The following is a 16,690-nucleotide window of genomic DNA, read 5'->3' as shown; positions in this document are numbered from 1 at the left end:
TAACTGTGATAAAATATTAATAGAAATTTTAAGTGTTATACAAAAAAAGCCATGCAAGAAATGAAATATTATATTTAAAACCTCATATTCTATGTTTTGTTTTTGTTTTTTGTAGAATGCAGTTTGCAAAGAGATAATTCCTACAAGTGAGTTTATTAATAGCAAATTAACTGCCAAAGCAAACAGACAACTTCAGGATCCGTTGGTTATCATGACTGGAAATATCCCATCATGGCTTACAGAACTTGGAAAAACGTGGTATGCTATTGATAAAAATTAAAACACGTGTTTTCCACTACTTATTTGCAAATTGATTGTTTTTGTTGTGTTCTCTATTTAGTGCAATAACATTTTTGTTTTCTACATAAAAAGTAATTGAGGGGGAGTTTGTTGGGTTAGTGTTTTTCTGCTTTTATATTATGTGTATTTTTTAATCCATTTTTTCTTGATTCCGTTTCAAGCACCCAAACTGATTCTCTCTCTATTACCCCCACATCACAATTTTCTTTTGTTTTAGTATTCCTTATTTAGTACTAAATATTTTATGTAATTTCTTGTTAAGATAACTTTTAGGTAGTCATTTTTATAAGATGGTATTGGAACAGTTGTACAGTATATTTGTATTATAATGCTGTGTCAGGAAACTTTCCTGAAATTCTAGCCTTTCTAACATAATCACCACAGAAGCAGTCTGTCTTTGGAAGCTGTGTATGCTGTAGCTGTAAGTTATTAAGACTGCAGTTTTAATATGATTTGACAAAAAAAAAATGAAATAGTTAACTGAAATATAATACACAGCAATCAGTATTTCCTTAATTACCAGTCAGGATATATGAAGCATACACACCATAGTTATGTCTGCAAAAGAAACTTATGAACCAGATGAAGTCAATGAGCATAAATAATCTACTCAAGATTTGTTAATCTTTTCAAACAAATGAGGATGACATGAGTTTGGAAAATAGAGATACTAAAATAGAGAAGTAGGAAGCAAGAACATTAGATACTGGGACAGTATAAAGACACATCAGCTATAATAAGAGCCTGGAAGAACTATTTAAACATGTAACGGAAACTTCTGTTATCACACTGTACTTAGTAACCTCTGCTCCTTAGGGACAAGCTGACAGAGATGGGAGTAGATTCATACCTGGTGGCATGGATCGTGGACTGTCTTACAGACAGACCTCACTATGTGCGTCTAGGGAACTGCAGGTCTGACATTGTGGTCAGCAACACAGGAATGCTGCAGGGGACTGTACTTTCTCCGGTCCTGTTCAGCCTATATACATCAGACTTCCAATACAACTCAGAAGTCCTGCCACATGCAAAAGTTCGCTGACGACACTGCAATCGTGGGCTGCATCAGGACTGGGCAGGAGGAGGAGTATAGGAAACCTAATCAAGGACTTTGTTAAATGGTGTGACTCAAACCACCTACACCTGAACACCAGCAAAACCAAGGAGCTGGTGGTGGATTTTAGGAGACCCAGGCCCCTCCTGGACCCCATGATCATCAGAGGTGACTGTGTGCAGACCTATAAATACCTGGGAGTGCAGCTGGATGATACATTGGACTGGACTGCCGACTATACTTCCTTAGAAGGTTGGTGTCCTTCAACATCTGGAAAAAGATGCTGCAGATGTTCTATCAGACAGTTGTGGCAAGTGCCCTCTTCTACGCAGTGGTGTGCTGGGGAGGTAGCATAAAGGACGCCTCACGCCTGGACAAACTGATGAGGAAGGCAGGCTCTATTGTAGGCATGGAGCTGGACAGTTTGACATCTGTGGTGACAGTTTGACATCTGTGGCAGAGCGACGGGCGCTCAGCAGGCTCTTGTCAATCGGCTCCTGTCAATCATGGAGAATCCACTGCATCCACTAAACAGTGTCATCTCCAGACAGAGGAGCAGCTTCAGTAACAGACTGCTGTCAATTTCCTGCTCCACTGACAGACTGAGGAGATCGTTACTCCCCCACACTATGCGACTCTTCAGTTCCACCCGGGGGGGGGTAAACGTTAACATTATACAAAGTTATTGTCTGTTTTACCTGCATTTTTATCACTCTTTAATATTGTTTCTTTATCAGTATGCTGCTGCTGGAGTATGTGAATTTCCCCTTGGGATTAATAAAGTATATATCTATCTATTAAAATATGTGTACATATTAAGCAATTAATGAGGTATGCATAATGGTGCTACCAGCTAATTTTTAAATAGCGAGTGAAACAATTCTGGTTTAAGATAATTGCTCAGACTGCTGTTTTACTTTCAATAAAAATGGAAAATGTATTTTTATTAGTAGAATAAAATGTGTTTCATAGAAGACTCATTTTATTTATACTGTTTATTTCCTAGCCCTTTCTTCTTTCCATTTGACACTCGTCAAATGCTTTTCTATGTGACTGCCTTTGACAGAGATCGTGCCATGCAAAGGTTGCTGGACACAAATCCAGAAATCAATCAGTCTGATTCCCAAGACAGCAGAGTTGCACCCCGTCTAGACAGGAAAAAGGTATCAATAATATATACAAATATATGCATACAAAGTATAATAAGTGTTTTGAAGTCCTTCAAATTGTGTAATTTTAACTTTTGTTGTATTGCAATAATGAATGACCATGTTAGTGACTTATCCTTAGGTAGTGTTTGTTCAGATTTGTTGCCATAGTAAAAGATTAAGATTAGGGTGAAACTGTGCTAAAACTGAAAAGCACAACTTTGTGATTTTACATTTTTTTACCCCAAAACCATAATTGTCTTACAGCGCACAATAAATCGTGAGGAACTGCTTAAACAGGCAGAATCAGTAATGCAAGATTTGGGTAGCTCAAGAGCAATGCTGGAAATTCAATATGAAAATGAAGTATGTACCCATTTTTTTAATCTTAAGTAATATTTAATTTTTGTTTAATGTATTAAAAGATGCTTGCATGCTTTTTTATAAATTACTTGTTTATTTTTTACATAAACTAGCTAAAATTAATTCTACAATCAAGTCCAAGGTCCAGTGATCTTAAACTTAAATATAATAAATAACACTTAACAGAAATTGGATGAATTAATAGCTCTCAATTTGATATTTCAGGTGGGAACTGGCCTTGGACCCACGCTGGAGTTTTATGCACTAGTATCTCAGGAACTTCAGAGAGCTGACTTGGGTTTGTGGAGGGGGGAAGAAGTAACGCTGGCAAATCCGAAAGGTGGTTGTCTTTAGTTGTTATTCTGTTGAAGTTCTAGTTGTATATTTTTTAACTCTGAACTAAATATTTTCCCCTTTTTACTATTTATTAAATACAGTTTCAGAAAAAAAATATCACAATCCATATTTAGTTATATTCAAATATTTTTCATTTTTTGTCTCTAAAATAGTTAAATTAAAATTTTGCCAAAGAGCTTCACGGAACCTATTTTCTGGATAAATGCAGTATTTTCATTATCTTGTAAAATCTACATTTGTGACATTTTCTTGCTAGTTTCCAGATAATAGCCTTTTTTTTTTTTTTAAAGATTTTGGCCTTTACAGATTCTGTGTTTTGAGGCCGTGGGACAACATCTGAATCTAGAAATACATTCTGTATGCCAGATGTCTTAAAATATTGAAGATGATATAAATTGTTGTTTAATAAATGATTTGAAAGATTGTCTTAGTAGCATGCTATTAGAAGCCTACTGAAAATTGGTTTCTTTTAGTTATTAAACGGAAAATAACAAAAGTCCTTGGTTCTAGTGAAGTTTTTATTTTGATGAAATACATGATTTTTTTTTTTTTTTTTTTTAAGTCATTGTTTCGAAATAAAACCTAAAGTAATGGTGTAGGATGAAACTGAAAAATATACTCTGGCAGACAAATGTGTTATCTTATTAGCAACTCTGTTTAATTTTACTTTCCCCATGTTCACTATCATTATTTGAACTCTTCTGAAATGAGACTGAAGAAATCCGATTGCTGTAAGAACAGCAAACCTAAATGGTCTTTTGAATTAATAGAGCTATATTTTTCAGTTGAAGAGGTGATCCTGGAGTTGCTTTGACCTCCCACAATTGTGTAATTAAATGAGAATTTTCAGCTTTGGATTGATATATTTTATAATTTTAAATATGTAAATATTTCATAAGGATGTAAATTGTTCATTATTTTGCCTCAGTATCCTATGATGTTCATTTTTAAATATGGCTATGTTTAAAATTCTTTTCAAATGCATTTTTGATGGCATGATTTTTTTTTATTATGGATCAACAGGAAGTCAGGAAGGGACCAAGTACATGTTTAGCTCAGGTGGCCTGTTTGCTGTTCCATTTGGAAGAACAACAAAACCAGCACACATAGCCAAGGTGAAAATGAAGTTTCGTTTTCTGGGCAAGTTAATGGCCAAGGCCATAATGGATTTCCGACTGGTGAGTTCTTGAATTTGCTTGTTCCCCCTCTTTTACCACTTTAGCACTATTTTATTCTGTAATTTAACTGTATGTTCTCACAAAGTCTGAGCTAACTAAGTAAATGTACAGTAAATTCTATTCTTCACTTATTTTTTTCTTAGAACAGTAGTTTTCTGTAGAACATAACCCCTCCTGTAACTCTGTTGCTAGAGAACATGCATAATGATGTATTTGTTCCATGCTTACAGTATTCATTTAGACCCATAAAGTAGTGAGATGCTAGGAACACCATCTTTGTCTTGTTAGTCCCTTTGGGTGTTTTTGCAATTTTTTCTCTGATATTAATTTATAGTAGTATATTTACAAGAGCCTTGAGAAAGCTAACAAGAGAAAATCTGGTCTAAAATCAGCCCTTCTGTTAGAGTGAATGCTTTCTGTGACATAATTTTACTTCCCTCATTTCTGTTGCCATTCTGGTGAGGTAAACAAAAAATCTTCAGTAAACATCATTCTTGGGAAGAATAAACTGAAACTGAATTAACAAAATATAAACTGAATAAACAAAAAATTCTCCATCATATGGTAGTAAGAGTGTGTCTATATAACTCTTCAACAACAGTCTGTTCCCCTAGTAAATGTTCTTGGGTAGAAGCAGAGAAAATTGATAGAGGCATCAGGATCTAAGTCATAAAGTTATGTTTGGAAATCTCTCTCAGTAGTGGGCCATGCATTAAGTGAGAAATTTTCTTAAGGTGCAGTATTTTTTTTAAAACTGATAACCTTTTTCTGAACATTTGTTTCTTCGTTGTTGTTATTTTAAAATTTAATAAAATTACCTAATTTTCTGCAATTTTGGGGAAATTGAAGCTGGACCTTCCTCTTGGACTGCCTTTTTACAAATGGATGCTCCGTCATGAGTCTTCAATTAGCTCACATGACCTCATAAATATTGATCCTGGAGTGGCAAAGTCAGTAAATCACCTAGAAGACATCATTAGACAAAAAAAGAAACTAGAACAGGACCGGACACAGGTAGAGGTGCATTTTTTAAATATACTTTATGTGGGTGTTTAAAAACAACATGAAAACTAAGTGCTTTGTTCACTTAATTTTTTTTAAAGAATGCATGCAAAGGAAAATGGTAGTTTCCCAGTTTAACCTTTTTTTTTTTATTTTTTATATATATATATATATATATATATAGATACCTAGCCTCAAATCCCCTAACAGAATTTTTGGCCCCTCATTAGTAATAATTTGTCCATATTTTTTCTTAAGACAGAGTAATTTAAGGGAGAGAATGTTGGCAAGTTTTGGAAATAGTTTTCCATTTTTGTTATGTAATCATCTCTCTTTCTTTCTCCAGACACGGGAGTCACTTCAGCAAGCACTGGAAAGTCTTAACATGAATGGCTGTTCCGTAGAAGACCTTGGTCTTGACTTTACTTTGCCAGGATTTCCTAATATTGAGCTAAAAAAAGGAGGCAAGGACATTCCAGTAAACATTCACAACCTGGAGGAATATCTGAGAGTAGGTGGCATGAAAAGAGCTTTCAAATTCAAAAAATAGTTCAAGTATGAACTCCACCTTGGCGTATCACAGACACTTCTTTCAAATTGCATATCACAGAGACCTACCTACGCACTGCATGATGAACAACAGCAAACATTAATGCAGAGGTCTACGTTGGCTACTTAGATTTCAACAACGTGAATATTTGTAAAGATTATGGGTGATCCCATTTTAATTCAAAACCATTTCAAAATTGTTTTTGCATAACCATGTTTGATTTTGATGAAAAATAGGCATGGGAATTGCAGCTAAATTTTTTTTTTTTTTAATTCTTCCTTTAAATATAGGTATTTGTCTTCACTGTAGGCAGCATAAAAATTATAATTTAGATAAATTTTGAGCTTTTTTTTTTTTTTCTGTGAAAGCTACATGACTCGGCTTTAGTGCACTGGGATGCTCAAAAGATTATTGTACTTTTCAATCATATGCTCAAATTTTACTTTCACACAACTCTTAGGTTTCTTTTATTTAGGGTTAAAGTGCATCTTGGAAACTGCATTTTTTTTTACTATTTTGAGGTTTTTTTAAACAACAAAGGGCTTAGAGTAACAAGTGATTTTTTTTCTAATGTAATACATATGCGTGGGTACTACTTCTATTTAAATAAAATTAAATTACTTGTTTCGTTAACTCCTTCATGAGATAACCGCCCAATTTTTTAAAAAAATTGCAAGTATCAAACCTCATATGGTGGTATGGGTAAAATTTGTTCTCTTAATTATAAAGAAAATGCTGATTACCTGCTTTTAAACAAAATGGGGGCTATGAGGCTCTGAAATTGCAAAAAAATATTTTCTGAAACAACCCTGTCTTAATCCACTTATTTCGTTAAAACAGAATTAAGTGTAAATGTTGTTGGGTATTTTAAGGGGAAGAGTATAAACGCATGAGTAGAAAAACAAAAAAATGCCTCATTAACTAGGAAAAAAGAATCATGTGCTTCACTGTACTGACAGTAAACCGAACTTAGTGTTCCCCAGAAGGACATTGAAACAGTGTGGAATTGTGATGGTAGACAATATGAACTTGGCATTTTAATGATGGAAACAAATGGTGTGCCAGATGCTCTACCCAGGACACAACTCCTGTGTACGCTGAGCAGATTTTGAATGTATTATTTACAAAATGAGCCTCTTTGGAATGGCAGTTTTTGCAATCCTTCCAACTCGCTGATGTGCCGTTTTTTTTTCCTTGGCATCATTTGAATGTGGTCATTACATTGGTAAAGCTGTTGAACAGTTTTAATAGTAGTGGTATCAAGATGCCTTGAACTTTGATTCATTTTTTGGTTTTCTGGCTTGTTTTGCTCGTTGACCCCCAGGTTTGGTTAACCGGATATACAATTTAAAGAGATTATTTTCATGGGAATTGTTACATATGCATTATTTTCACTTTTACTTTAAGACGTCAGTTAAAATAATATTTGAAATTATCTTCAAGATCGCATTAAATTTTGATTCTGTATTTACACTTACATCGTGACAACGCAATGTATAACTGCCCATGAGTGAATATTGTTTCTTTCTCTCTAATAAATGAACCGACTTTTTCGAATGTTTGTCCTTATAATTTGTTAATTGTCATAGAAAAAGCTATTCTAACTGGAAACTGTAAACGTTTTAATATGAATGGCATATCAAGATCTCCTTTTCTGTTTAATGTTGGTCGTGGAATATGTACTACATTACCTTTCTTGTCGCCTTTTAAAATTTTACATGTTAGAAAATTGTTCGACCAATTTTGAATACAACTAATCTTGTTCCATTGCATCACTCATACATAATTGACGCAATAACATTACAATACATCCTTCTTTCAACAGTAATTTGGCTTGTGGAAGAACGGACGGTGTTAAGTTGTAGATATTCTTCGTGATATTGTAAGCTGATGTTTTCATCTTTCGCATGATCACCACCAACTGTTTCAGCATAGTCTATTGATATGCATTTAATTAATTTGCCGTGTAACCGATAGCAATTTTCGCATTAATTTGTTTGACTTTGTTTCCTGCTGCCATATTTAGATGAATGGGTGATTCTAAACTGGATCTTCGTAAGTGTGTGTGTGTGTGTGTTCGTTCATAAGTAAACCCTTGAATGGATTGATGTCTGTCCAGGTTAAGTGCCGGAATGCACCTAATGACCGTGGTCTTGTTTGAAAATAGTTGTAAGTAGGGCGTGACTTGAAAGAATCTCATGGTAAAAGTCTCCGTCTTGCGGGACTTCCTTCCAAAATGTCTCTTCAAAAAGTCACGTCTCGTTGCAGGATTAGTCTTGCCTTGTCCCAAGATGATGTTATTATAATAAATAAGTATTTTTTACCTCTGGAAGGTTGGTGTAGTTCCATCAAAATCAAAAATGCTTATGCAAAGGCCATTTGTTGAAATAAAATGAAACGGCTCTTATCATAATATGAAATGTCTAAATTTACAAGTATTTGACAAATGATAAAAAGCAGGAAAATTTTACTTTTAAATGAAGCAGCGGTTTATTTACATGTTTGGACTTTGACTTTCTGTAGCTGGTGGTGTACTGGACGTTGAATGAAGGAGTTTCTCGGCAATTTGAATCATTCAGAGAAGGATTTGAGTCAGTCTTCCCTCTCCATCATCTTCAGTATTTCTATCCAGAAGAGGTAAAATATGGCAATTTTAATTATTGTGGCAGTTTTTTACTTTGTTGATGGATCCTGTTTTTATGTTTGTGTTTCCAACATTATTTTGAATTAAAAAATATTGTCCAGAAGCTTTCTGATTTTTTTAAAATTATTTATTGTTTGAAAGGTAATAACCTGTTTATTCCTTTATATTCTTTCTTGCCTTTTGTCTTAATTGAATCCTTTACAGTATAGTTTGGGGAGACAACTGGCTGCTTGTTGCTAAAGTGAAGCTTTGCAGTAGTGATCTGAACAGGGCTGATCATCTTGCAGCCATGTGATTATACTGAGATAACTTTCACCAAATGCTGTGCACACTGCCCGGTTTATCATTGCTTTACTGTCTGTCCAAGCGCTGTTTGTAGGAGTATGTTTTCTATAATGACTAATAAAAGTAGCATTACAAATCATGATGGAAAATGTCTTCACTTTCTTTTTTTAAGAACCTTCCTAATTTTAGTGGAGCTTTCCTGGCTATGTCCTTTATCTGTAAAGGGTATAAGGATTTCATGATATGTTGTCTTTACTCTGAATGTCTGCTGCTTATTGTACCTTTTTGAAGGATTGTGCACTTTTTCTAAAAGTACTCCTTCACATAACATTACATTGATCTGTCAATTGAATCAGTTTCATTTTTCAGTTTGTTCAAGGATCGGCCTGTATGATGCTCAGTTAAATGACAAAGAGCCTCAAAGCTACACCCATGGATCGGTATTCTCCTTTCCGTGTGTGGTCAGTTTTACAGTTTGTAATTCAGCCATGATTAAAAGAACTTTGAAGTTTCTTTTGTGAAATCATAGCTAGAAAAAAGTCTGTTGTCTCCAAAAAAGAACACAACACTAGGATTGGGATTTGCAGAGTTGAACCAAAATGTAACACAAGACTTCTGGACACTAAGCTGGAGTTGCTTGTTAAAATGTTTCCAAAACTCTGTTTTATCAGCATTTTATGAACATTTCCGTTGATCTCAGTGGAACAAGCATTTTGACTAGAAAATGCTCAAACTCCTGCTTGCTGCTAAAACGTTTAGGTGTGAATCGTGTCGTTGAAAATAATGGGGAAATAACTTTACTTTTGGAGCATTCTGGTCTAGCTGTAAAATGCTAGAAAATTGTTCAGGTGTGAATGGGCCCTAAGATGCATTTCAAATATATGAGCATGATAATTAGCTCAAGACTGGAAGAGATCTCTGTATAATGAATCTATGTATATTTCAGTCTTTTAAACATGAGCTTTAGATGCACATTTTAAGAATGCCTTTTTTGTTTGTTTGTTTTTTTGCAGCTTGATCAGTTGCTCTGTGGTAGTAAAACTGAAACCTGGGATGTAAAAACATTGATGGAGTGCTGTAGACCAGATCATGGTTACACCCATGACAGGTAAAATAATAAAATTCATCTGTATTTCCAGATTGATACTGCATTTCATATATATTACCTGTATTTCTTGGTCTGGAGACTAAGGTTCAAAGTTGGTTCATCTAATCTACTGCCAAGCTAAAATAATCCCTGCCTGTATTAAGTAAGGATTTGAGTAAGCATATTATAACAAGAGAAAGAACTGTAGACTCTGCTTTTTTAACATTTTGGTGGCAGTCCTCTGACAATTGACGGGGTGGTTCTAGATATAAAACACAATATTCATATACAATATGACCATAATGGATAGTGTATTTATTTGTGTTACATGATATTTCATATTTCTTGCACAGCTGGCTAACCACTGAATATGAGGTGTTTCGGGTCCCATTTTGCTAGACTTAATACACAACACCCCTGACTAATTTGGTTGTGTCACTAAATCAGCTGTTTACTGATGAAGCCACTCTGTATTAAAGTGTGCCGTTTTTAAGTTCTTTTTTTCCTGCTGAATATGTTAGTGTGTGAGTTACATAGCCATAGGGCAGAATCGTGAATCTTTATTTCTAAAATAAATATACAGTTTCATTTGTTTCTTGTACCCATTTTGATTCACATTTCCTTTATGTACTATATAATTGGCAGATCATAACAAAAAGCTTAATTTTTGTTCTTTATTTTGTAACTTAGCCTTTCTGGGAGGAAGAGGGATGTTGTGAACATAATTTACTAATTGACAAACTCTAGTACACATAATTTCATAGTTTTAAACTAACCTAAAATTAACCTTTTTTGTTTCGAACCTTTTTTTTCTTTGTAAAACTTGAGTTAATTTGCTTTTAATAAAATCAATTTAAAAAAAAAATTAACTGGATCATTTTAATGAATATAATCAAACAAGTTGGTGGACATGCTCTGTGTCCCCTTTATTGAACAAGTAAAATTTTTTTTATGTTGTTATTCACTTTGAAATACATGACTACCCAGTTTTTTACCCTTATGCTAATGTGGTGGAGGAAGAGTGGTTAATAGTTTCAAAAAATCCATATCTTATCACCATTAAAATTGAAGATGCTACTTGAAAGTTATGTACTACACAAACTTCGCATTCAAGTCTTCTTTCCCCACTAAGGAAAAATATAGTCAATTGAAATGAGAAGGAAAAAAACGAAATATAAACAATAATTTATGTTAAAATATTTGCAGTCTAATAACCCAATAGTTGGCCAGTAGACTTGCAGCCCTATCAAGGAAAGCATTCCTGAATGGCTGCCTTGGGTTGAAATGTTTTTACATTGTCCCCATTGGCTGAGCTTGATTTTCTTAACTTTTAACACAAGATTCCCTGAAGCCTCGTAATCCCAGGCCACCTTAAATTCCTCCGCACCTCTCCTCATCAGCATGTTTTGTTTTGTAAAGCCCCAAACAGGCAAGAAACGAACCCTCAAACATAAGAACAACACAGCTGCACCACTCCTTATTCACGAAAAGATCCCAGTCGTCCCACAGGAAAAAGACTTTTGGAGACTATGGTCATAAAGCTTATGAAACCATTTCTGGACAAAGGCAGAACTTTAACAACAGTTACATAGTCTATGACAGGAGCTTCCACCTGCAGCTAAAATTATTTGCATACTGAAGCTGCATTGCACATGTATCTTGTCAGCATGCCCGTGTCAGTCAAACACAGGAAGCTCTGCAGTCTACTTTTGACGTTATGCTGTAGCAAGATAAGTAAATAAATATAGGTAAATAACATTAAATGTGGCTTTTATATAAGTAACATATAAATGTTTTTCATATAAAGACCATCACAAAACATAATTACAAACAGAACTTTGCATGTTAACATGGCGAGCTCTGTAAGCCCTGCTGTTTCTTTGAAGTACATGTGTGCAGCAGACTTGACTGGCAGGATAACGCCCAACCTCTTGTTGTATCCAAATGGTGCCATCTTTCACCTTTACGCCTGGTGCAGCTGCATTGTTCTTGTGTGAGTGGACGTTTCTTGTGGGGAGGGCTTCTCTTTCTCCGATGAAGAACCCTCATCTGAGTTCTCCTCTGTTGTAGCACGTCTTTAATTGAAAACAGCACTGTCAGATTGGGGGAAGCGTGAACATGACTAACAATAAAAATGAATAAAATAACGCTTATCTTTACAGGTACCATAAATTTACACCAGCTGGTACAGACTCAAATCCATCCATCCATCCATCCATCCATTGTCTCCCGCTTATCCGAGGTCATCTGACTCCTCTCGATCAAATTTATATTTTTATTGTACAATAGTAACAATAAGAGCAGCTAACTATTCAAAACAGTAATTCTGGGAAACGCCCAGAATCAAACCAGCAACCTTTTGATTGAGTCAGCAGTTCTTACCTATGCACCACCCAAGCGGTCGTGTCAGTGTCATACCCTAACCCGATTTCTTTTTCATCAGTTATATTCTTGAATAAAAGCATACCTTCACTGTGCATCGGATGCAAGATTGTGGAATTTGGGGGAGACACTCCTCACCTCCTAGACCCTTACTTACAAATGATGTCGATGTCAACGGGGTAGAATCGTTTAAATCTCTTTGCACAATTATGTCTCACAATTTTAACTGGGATGAAAGCATAACTCCTCCAGTTAAAATACCTCAGCATTGTTGTGTGTTTTCTCCATCAACTTAAAAAGTTTAACCTGTTCTAATCAGTACTGATACAGACTTACTGAACCATCATTCAAAGCATCCTGACTTTCTCCATAACTGTCTGTTATAGAAATGAATCTGATCACACTAAACATAAAGTGCAGCTTGTCATTTGGACTGTAGAAAACATTGTAGGCCTGAAGCTGGACTACTGTATATATGACAGGTCGAGAAATGTGCTGGATATAGAAAAAACATCTTTTTCAGCTATTGTCAATGAATAAACTGTACCAGTCACTAAAGGCAAGAACAACTAGACATAGCCACTGTTTCGATTGTACTGCAGTCACTCAGGTTAAACATAATCTCTGATTCATCTGTCTTTTGCAGACTTCAAAACTTCTCCATTCAGTACACATTTTGTTTATTTTTGTTTTATTTATCTCTGTTTACAGCATATAATGTTCTGATGGTGTTATGTATGTATATTTTGTTTTTTAATTATATTTACCTTGTTAAGTGTGTGGATGTAACACTAAGAGAATTTCCTAGCAACCATGTTGAACGACAGTAAAGTTCAAAGATTGGCCTAATTTATAATAAGTATTGGCTCCAACAGACGCCCATGACCTTGTGTTCAGATTCAGGGGGTTGGAAAATGGATGGATGGATAGTGATAAACTGATCTTTTCCACCATGGCTGAAACTCACTGCCACCCACCCCATTTTTTAAATGATTGTGAATGAATAGAAAAAATATGTCAAATGGACAGAACCTAATAAAGGAAAAATGGGCTACTTTTGAAATAAAAGAATTGGAAAGTGCAGATTCTACATAGAGTTCCTCCAAGATGGAAAAGTTACCTTAGAAATCAGAATGTTTAAACATGGTGTACTTTTAAGGGAAATATTGGTACTCTGGATAGAGTCGGCAACTGATCTAACTTTAAATCCAAATAAAAAATAGCATAATAGTCAGGCAAGTAAGAATCTGGTAGTGCTAAGGCAGTATCTAATTGATAAGTATATGGAAGTATTGAAAAAGAAAACAATGAGGTATTTATAGTTATTTGTTTTTCTGTTTGTTTTGATTTGTATGTTTCAGTTGTGCATTGGCTTATAAAAGGCACAATATATAAATCATTTGTACTTTTTTTTTTTAATGTCCTTTTGTGACATTTTCTGACAGTTTTTTTTGTTTTCCTTTAGCCGTGCCGTCAAGTTCCTTTTTGAGATTCTCAGTAGTTTTGATTCTGAACAACAAAGGTTGTTTCTCCAGTTTGTTACCGGTAGCCCAAGACTTCCTGTTGGAGGTAAGCAAAAAGAAACTAAGCCATCATTTAAACAGAACATTTTGTTTTCTATTATTTGCTCTGCTTTTTTTGTAAATTTTCAAAGTTTTCAAATGATTTTATGTAATACAATTTTGAGGAACTTGAAAAAAAAAAATGTACAGCTTATTGATAGTGAAACTATGCTCTCTCTACATATTTTTTTGCCCTTTATAAATATTTAAGGTTCGAAAGACACAACAGTAAACATATTTTGAATCAGACCTTTCTACTCATAATTTTTTCAAAAAAATTAAAGTATGTTCATTTTCATCTGTTGTGACAGTAAATTCCATTGCCATCACTAACACACAAACTGCTCATGCAGTAAAAGTAAATATGCTAGTAACATATAAATTGACTAAACTGAAAATGAGTAAAGTTTTTTTTTTTCTTGTTTGCAAATATTTTTTTGTTTTACAGGCTTTAGAAGTTTGAATCCCCCTTTGACGATTGTTCGCAAGACATTTGAGTCTACAGAGAACCCCGATGACTTTCTTCCCTCTGTAATGACCTGTGTCAATTATCTCAAGCTACCGGACTATTCCAGTATTGAGATCATGCGAGAAAAACTTTTAATAGCTGCTAGAGAGGGGCAGCAGTCATTCCATCTCTCCTGATCAAAATTAAAATAAAAGAAAAAACACACACACAAAAAAAGAAACACAAATGCCTTTTACAGAAAAAGAAGAAAGAAGTCATGATTTTTTTTATCACCTTCATTGAGGCAATGTGTACAGCCGCCTTGTTGTAGAAAGCAGCTTGCAAAATTTAAAGACTTGGCATATTTTGCTGCCCCTCTCCTATAAACTGAAAGACATTGCATACCCCACTGAAGTAATAGAAGACTAATGATATTCATAGAGGAGTTCCGATATAAAGAGAAGTGGTCATTTGATGGGTGACATTTTTATCTTGCATTGCCGTGTGGTATTTAAAAAGGGATTTTTTCAAGATGGTGGAACAATAAATGTCACTGTGCAGTTTAATACTGGGGTGTGTCTCTCCAACTAGCAAAATCTCTATATAGTTTTGTTTTGTTCCAAAGATGATTTTGTACAGACATACATTTGCAGAATTTGCTCATATATCTAATAGTTTAGCTTTATGTATGTTCACTCATCATTTTGCCCATTTTAGTTTGTCCATTTACATTCTGTTTGTATAATATGCCACAAGTTTGTGTGTTGTATTTGGGTTCTGCTTTGTGTGTTATTCTTGCAAACAGGGAGTTGTTACAGGTGGTTGAATGCAGATAGAAATTACAGTCTAAATTTACCCCTTAAAATGTAATCAATCAAAAGATGCTGTATCAGCTATTTACTTACAACTAATTGTTGAAAATCATCCACCTTTTTAATTAGTTATTTGTTTATAGATTTTGGCATAGGTAGGTCTATTTTGATGAATGCCAAGGGGAGGGTGGGAGTTTGGGGTCCATGGAGCAATTTGTTGAAGTGTAGGACTGTTTCTGGCTTGAAGGATAATGGCTAAGCTAAAGATAAGAGAGCTCAGTTTTTTGCTTCTGTTCAAGAAAATGTAGCTGGTCAGGCTTTTTTATTTTCAAATGGCCAGATATCATTTCAAGTTAAATGGAAGGGAAAAAGTTAATTTGCTGTTTCATGCCTTTGTTGGCATTAAAATAGCCACTTTTTCTAGTGTGTGTGTGTGTGTGTTTTTTTTTTTCCCTTGTTTTGGGGAATGGGAGGGATGGGGTCTTATTCATTTCTTAAAGTAGGTTTTTGGTTTTGTCTTCTTGTTTCTTGCACTTTTCACTTGAAACAAACAGTTGAGCGTTCTTAACGTGTGGATTTAGGATTGGGCACCTGTAAGCAATGGTCTGTCCAACTGTTCATGTGCTGGTTCTGCAATCTGCAATAATTTACTTTATCAGGTTAATGTTTTTACCTGAACATAAATAAAATAACTGTTTTGACTTGCACCTTTGTTGATAACTTATTCGTTCGCAAATGTCATTTTCATTATCGTTATGTTTTAGTCCTGAGGAAAATTTGTTTTGTGATTAATTCAATCACCTAGTGTTCAAGTGTAAAAAAGAAGTCACATATTATGGATACAATGTTTTTAGGAAGGAATAAAATACATTTTTGAGATAAAGTCAAACAGTTGTTGTTAATGCAAATGAAGCAATAATGACTCCTGTTAATGAGTTTTGGTGCTTTTAATGCATGTATGGTATGGAGCATAAATCTTGGAATTATTCATTTAACTTCTGTCTGCTGCTTGCTGGTTTGGGACTTGAATATAAAAAAGCAAAAATATACATTATTTTTTTCAAATATCTGGTTTATGCTTGAGCATTAGATGTTTGCTCATGTAACCCTCTCCATTTGGGCAACTTAAAGCAAAGAATGTGATGTACTCATTAGTTTAGTTTATGTTAGTACAAGGAACCCAGTTAACAGGAGCTCCACTTGGCACAAATGATGGTCCCATTTTGACACATTGAAGATAATTTTTGTTGATTGATCTAGATAGGCTTGGTGGAGGAATGCTGAACTGCTAATAGGCTTGGTGGAGGAATGCTGAACTGCTAATAAAATGCTGTCATTTGGTGATTCCTGAGAATATGAGTAAAAATACCACATTTTCAAATGATATTGTCTGAGACTAGTATTAAATGGCAAAACAACATTTTCCTTCACCACAAGAGGTCACTAAATTCAAAAGATAGCCATGAATGAAGATTGCAGTAGAGATTGTTTATTGTAAAATTTGCTTTTTTACCAGCT

The 16,690-nt window shown here is 34.6% G+C and overlaps 1 protein-coding gene across 14 annotated transcripts in view; it reads left to right on the top strand.

The window, feature by feature from the left end:
- trip12 (thyroid hormone receptor interactor 12) overlaps positions 1-15,879 on the top strand; it is a 328,355-nt gene extending 312,476 nt beyond the window's left edge. For 9 of the 14 annotated variants that reach the window (XM_051923009.1, XM_028794650.2, XM_028794649.2 and 6 more), the window contains 11 exons: positions 116-258; positions 2,361-2,517; positions 2,770-2,868; positions 3,091-3,205; positions 4,246-4,400; positions 5,250-5,420; positions 5,749-5,913; positions 8,476-8,589; positions 9,895-9,989; positions 13,816-13,919; positions 14,361-15,879. In XM_051923009.1, the coding sequence (XP_051778969.1) occupies positions 116-258; positions 2,361-2,517; positions 2,770-2,868; positions 3,091-3,205; positions 4,246-4,400; positions 5,250-5,420; positions 5,749-5,913; positions 8,476-8,589; positions 9,895-9,989; positions 13,816-13,919; positions 14,361-14,557 (1,515 nt within the window). In that variant the 3' untranslated portion in view covers positions 14,558-15,879. The remainder of the gene's footprint in view (positions 1-115; positions 259-2,360; positions 2,518-2,769; positions 2,869-3,090; positions 3,206-4,245; positions 4,401-5,249; positions 5,421-5,748; positions 5,914-8,475; positions 8,590-9,894; positions 9,990-13,815; positions 13,920-14,360) is intronic. The other 5 variants (XM_028794657.2, XM_028794655.2, XM_028794651.2 and 2 more) reach the window with 1 other exon arrangement.
- The last annotated feature ends 811 nt before the right edge of the window (positions 15,880-16,690 follow it).

Source organism: Erpetoichthys calabaricus, chromosome 2 (assembly GCF_900747795.2).
Source record: "Erpetoichthys calabaricus chromosome 2, fErpCal1.3, whole genome shotgun sequence".
In the NCBI taxonomy this organism is placed as follows: domain Eukaryota; kingdom Metazoa; phylum Chordata; class Cladistia; order Polypteriformes; family Polypteridae; genus Erpetoichthys; species Erpetoichthys calabaricus.
Note: the sequence above shows the minus strand (reverse complement) of the source record. Positions and strands in the feature narration are given on the sequence as shown.